The 3,515-nt window shown below is 44.6% G+C and overlaps 2 protein-coding genes across 2 annotated transcripts; both read right to left on the bottom strand.

Annotated features, from left to right (window-relative positions):
• Positions 1–1,091: 1,091 nt before the first annotated feature.
• Positions 1,092–2,780, bottom strand: LOC124287489 (iduronate 2-sulfatase-like). The gene has a single exon (XM_046724044.1). The coding sequence runs from the start codon at positions 2,705–2,707 to the stop codon at positions 1,673–1,675; it is 1,035 nt and encodes a 344-aa protein (XP_046580000.1). The 5' UTR covers positions 2,708–2,780; the 3' UTR covers positions 1,092–1,672.
• On the bottom strand, positions 1,191–1,673 carry LOC124287445 (ulvan-active sulfatase-like). Its single transcript, XM_046723997.1, has one exon. The coding sequence runs from the start codon at positions 1,671–1,673 to the stop codon at positions 1,191–1,193; it is 483 nt and encodes a 160-aa protein (XP_046579953.1).
• Positions 2,781–3,515: the final 735 nt, after the last annotated feature.

Here is a 3,515-nt window from a genome sequence, read left to right as displayed (position 1 = left end):
GTATAATCTACTTTTTACATCACGATTAAGAGTGAAAAAAACATAATAACTTTTGGTTAATGCTCTCACTCACGAACTCACTCACTCACTCACTCACTCACTCACTCACCGGTTCGATTGTGTTAAACCAAACAATGACAAAAAATTATACCTGCTGTAATTCTTCCTGACTCGGGGCAGTGGGGTAGCCTAGTGGAGAAAGCGTTTGCTTGTTACGCCGAAGGCCTGGGTTCGATTCCTAACATGGGTACAATGTGTGAAGCCCCCCAAGCAAGGCTTACTCGGATTCCATTGTATGTGACTGGTTGGATAACACTGACGTATCCCAGTGGGTTAGCGCTGTCAGACCGACATAAGTACACACCACTCATTTAATTATTAAATATCACAGAATAGTTTTGTTTCAACATATTATATCAATAACACTATCCAGTGCACGACAGGTGACTGGTATGCACAACATGATACAATTATCTCAGACGTTTCCACTGTCTTGAGGGGGGCGGTGGGGTAGCCTAATGGTTAAAGCGTCCGCTCGTCACGCTGAAGACCCGGGTTCGATTCCCCACATGGGCACAATGTGTGAAGCCCATTTCTGGTGTCCTCCGCCGTGATATTGCTGGAATATTGCTAAAAGCGGCGTAAAACCATACTCACTCACTCCACTGTCTTTGAAACCAACGAGCACATAGTTGGTGCTTACAGACCGTGAGACATAATCAGAGAGAACTAGATAATCGAAATTATAATAACAGATTCAGAGGCGCCTGGTGGACGGGTGCTGAGTAACTGTGGATCCTGTGCAAGCGAAGGGATGTAACTCTGCTCATTGAATTCCTGCTCATACACCTCCTTTCCATTTACAGTGATACACAGCAATCTAAACTTCATTTCACTCAGACTTTGCCACACAAGATATTTACATGTATTATGTAGTACATGTCAGCGTCAGAGCATACGCAGCCCTGAAACAGATTCCACTGGACGTAGGAGGCTGAAATTAGATAATATAATATAATGGTAAGCATATTCTGCACTTCACACAATCTGCACATACAGACATGTGTATATGAAAATATTCTAAAACTAGATTGTCTCTATAGTTTTAATGTTGTCTAGTGCAGTGTATCAACAAAATCAAACAATTAACACACCAGGTACTCTGATTGAAACATCCCTATATTTTCCTCCTATTTGGGTAAAGCTGCCCTCCAACCAGCATGTAGTTGTTTGCTGAATTGAGCCACCAGAGCACTGTAGGCGGAATCATAAGCCAGATTCTTGTTTTCCTCAGGATCGCCATAATGGTCGTACAGCTCCACACCAAACACTTCTGTCCAGTCCGGCTTGTACACAGGTTGTATGTTGAATTTGACCCACTCTGTGTATCTGTAATGATCGGTGGTCATGCTGTAGCCCGTTTGATTTCCGTTGTATTCATTCCTCGGATACTGGGAGAACACAGCCTTCTTCCAGTTGGGACTTGCTGGGTTTGTTATCAGAGGTATCAAACTAGTGCCTTCAGTGCAGACTAGAACGTTAGTGGAGTTTTCTGGACACAGATTTATAGGAGGTAGACCTGCAGCTTCTACCAGAGTAGGAAACAGATCCACAAACTCGGTGAGTTCTTCAGTCACAATGCCCTTGTCAGTGAGACCCGGCACATGTACCATCATCGGGGCGTGGGTGGCGATGTCAAAGTCCGTGTGTTTGCACCACTCACCGTGTTCCCCAGTTGCCAACCGTGATCTCCCCAGAAGGAGATAATTGTGTTGTTGGCCAGGCCTTGATTCTCCAGCTCCTGGATAACTCGTCCCAGTTCGTAGTCCGTGTAGCTGAGAGCGCTGTAGTAGGCTCTCCTCAAGTTGAGGATGACATCGTTTGGGAGAGTGGTGTTGATGTCTCCTGTAACGTGTAATTTCTCAATGTCTTCGTAAGCTCCGAGCTCTGTAGTATAATAATTAGACCATGCAATTTCCGGCATCCTATCAGGAGCGTAGGGGTTCGGTGGAAGACTTATTGAGGACTCGGGGTACAAGTCAAAAAACATCTGTGGTGCCACAAAGGGAAGATGAGGTTTGTGGAATCCTTGACCGATAAAGAAAGGACGCTCTCCAGATCTAGCCTCTGGTGCTGCTTCTCTAATCATTTTAATGGCATAATCTGCATTCTGGGTGTCTTGAAGGGAGTTGTTCTTAAGAACATCCATCGGCACATTCAACCAGGAAACATGCTCCTTGTATACAAAATTGTTGGCTTCACCTCCGACTTCAAAATACGGGTCTGTCCAGGAGATCGGGTCGTTGTAGTTAGAAGCATGTCCTGGATGGAAAATCTTACCCGATCCTATCGTCCTGTAGCCGTGTTCCTTGAAATACTGAGGGATGGTGGTGAAGTTACCTCCCACATCTCTCCAGTAAGCTTGTAGATCATACACATGGGTAGTGTCCGGTCTTCGTCCTGTGAGGAGAGATGATCTGCTCGGGGAACACACAGCCTGCTGAACATGGGCTCTCTTTAACAGAAGACTTTTCCGAGCGAGGGCGTCAAGGTTGGGTGAATGTATCGGAGGATGAACAGGACTGGGGAAGTCTTTTCCACCAAAAATTGAGAGTTCCGGCCTCATGTCATCTGACACTAAAAACAACACATTCATACGGGCCAGGGCGGCAGTCACCGCCAGCAGCAGAAGCGTCACCCTCAGCATCGTGATCTCTAAATCATAGCGGGATCCACCTGACGAGAGAGGATTTATGTATCTTCGAGCCTGTGAAGTTAGCAGCAGATTCTTATCAGTAATATATCTGGTCTGGATTGGTCTGGTGTGACCATGACCCTTCGTAACCAGGTATATTGCTGGTGACGGAAATTTGTTATCTCGTACAGCTTTCCATACACTCATAGACGTCACGTTTAGCATAAATGGATTACTTTTAACCTGTATTGTATTCGAAAACAACTCATACAATATAAAAAACTTTATACAACTAAAATATTTCTATCATTTTGTGGGGCGGTGGGGTAGCCTAGTGGTTAAAGCGTTCACTCGGGTTCGAAGGCCCGCCTTAATTCCCCACATGGGCGCAATGTGTGAAGCCCATATCTGGTGTCCCCCGCCGTGATATTGCTGGAATATTGCTTAAAGCGGCGTGAAACCATACTCTCTCACTCTATCATTTTGTGAGACATACTAAATATACATGGCAAAATCCATTTTTTAATCATTACAAATCTTTGTATTTTTAGAGTCAGTCACATGGTTCCAACTCTGACGTGAGCATGTGTTTCTGAATTACTATGTTATAATCTTGATACAAGGTGTTCGCTGAAAGCTGAGCTTCCCTACCGGTGGCACCCGTCACAAACACATGCAAAGGCACATGCAAATCAATTGCTGACGTAAATCAGGTATGCGATATTTATTGGATATCAATTGGCCCACTTACGTAAATCAAGTATGCAATTATCAGTGTTGAAATACTGACATCGTTTCTGCTTGACATGTATTCCCCTGA

This window comes from Haliotis rubra, unplaced genomic scaffold (genome assembly GCF_003918875.1).
Source record: "Haliotis rubra isolate DU_JTF1 unplaced genomic scaffold, ASM391887v1 Scf400, whole genome shotgun sequence".
NCBI classification, from domain to species: Eukaryota; Metazoa; Mollusca; class Gastropoda; order Lepetellida; family Haliotidae; genus Haliotis; species Haliotis rubra.
The sequence above is the reverse complement of the archived record's forward strand: the minus strand, read 5'-3'. Positions and strand labels throughout refer to the sequence as shown.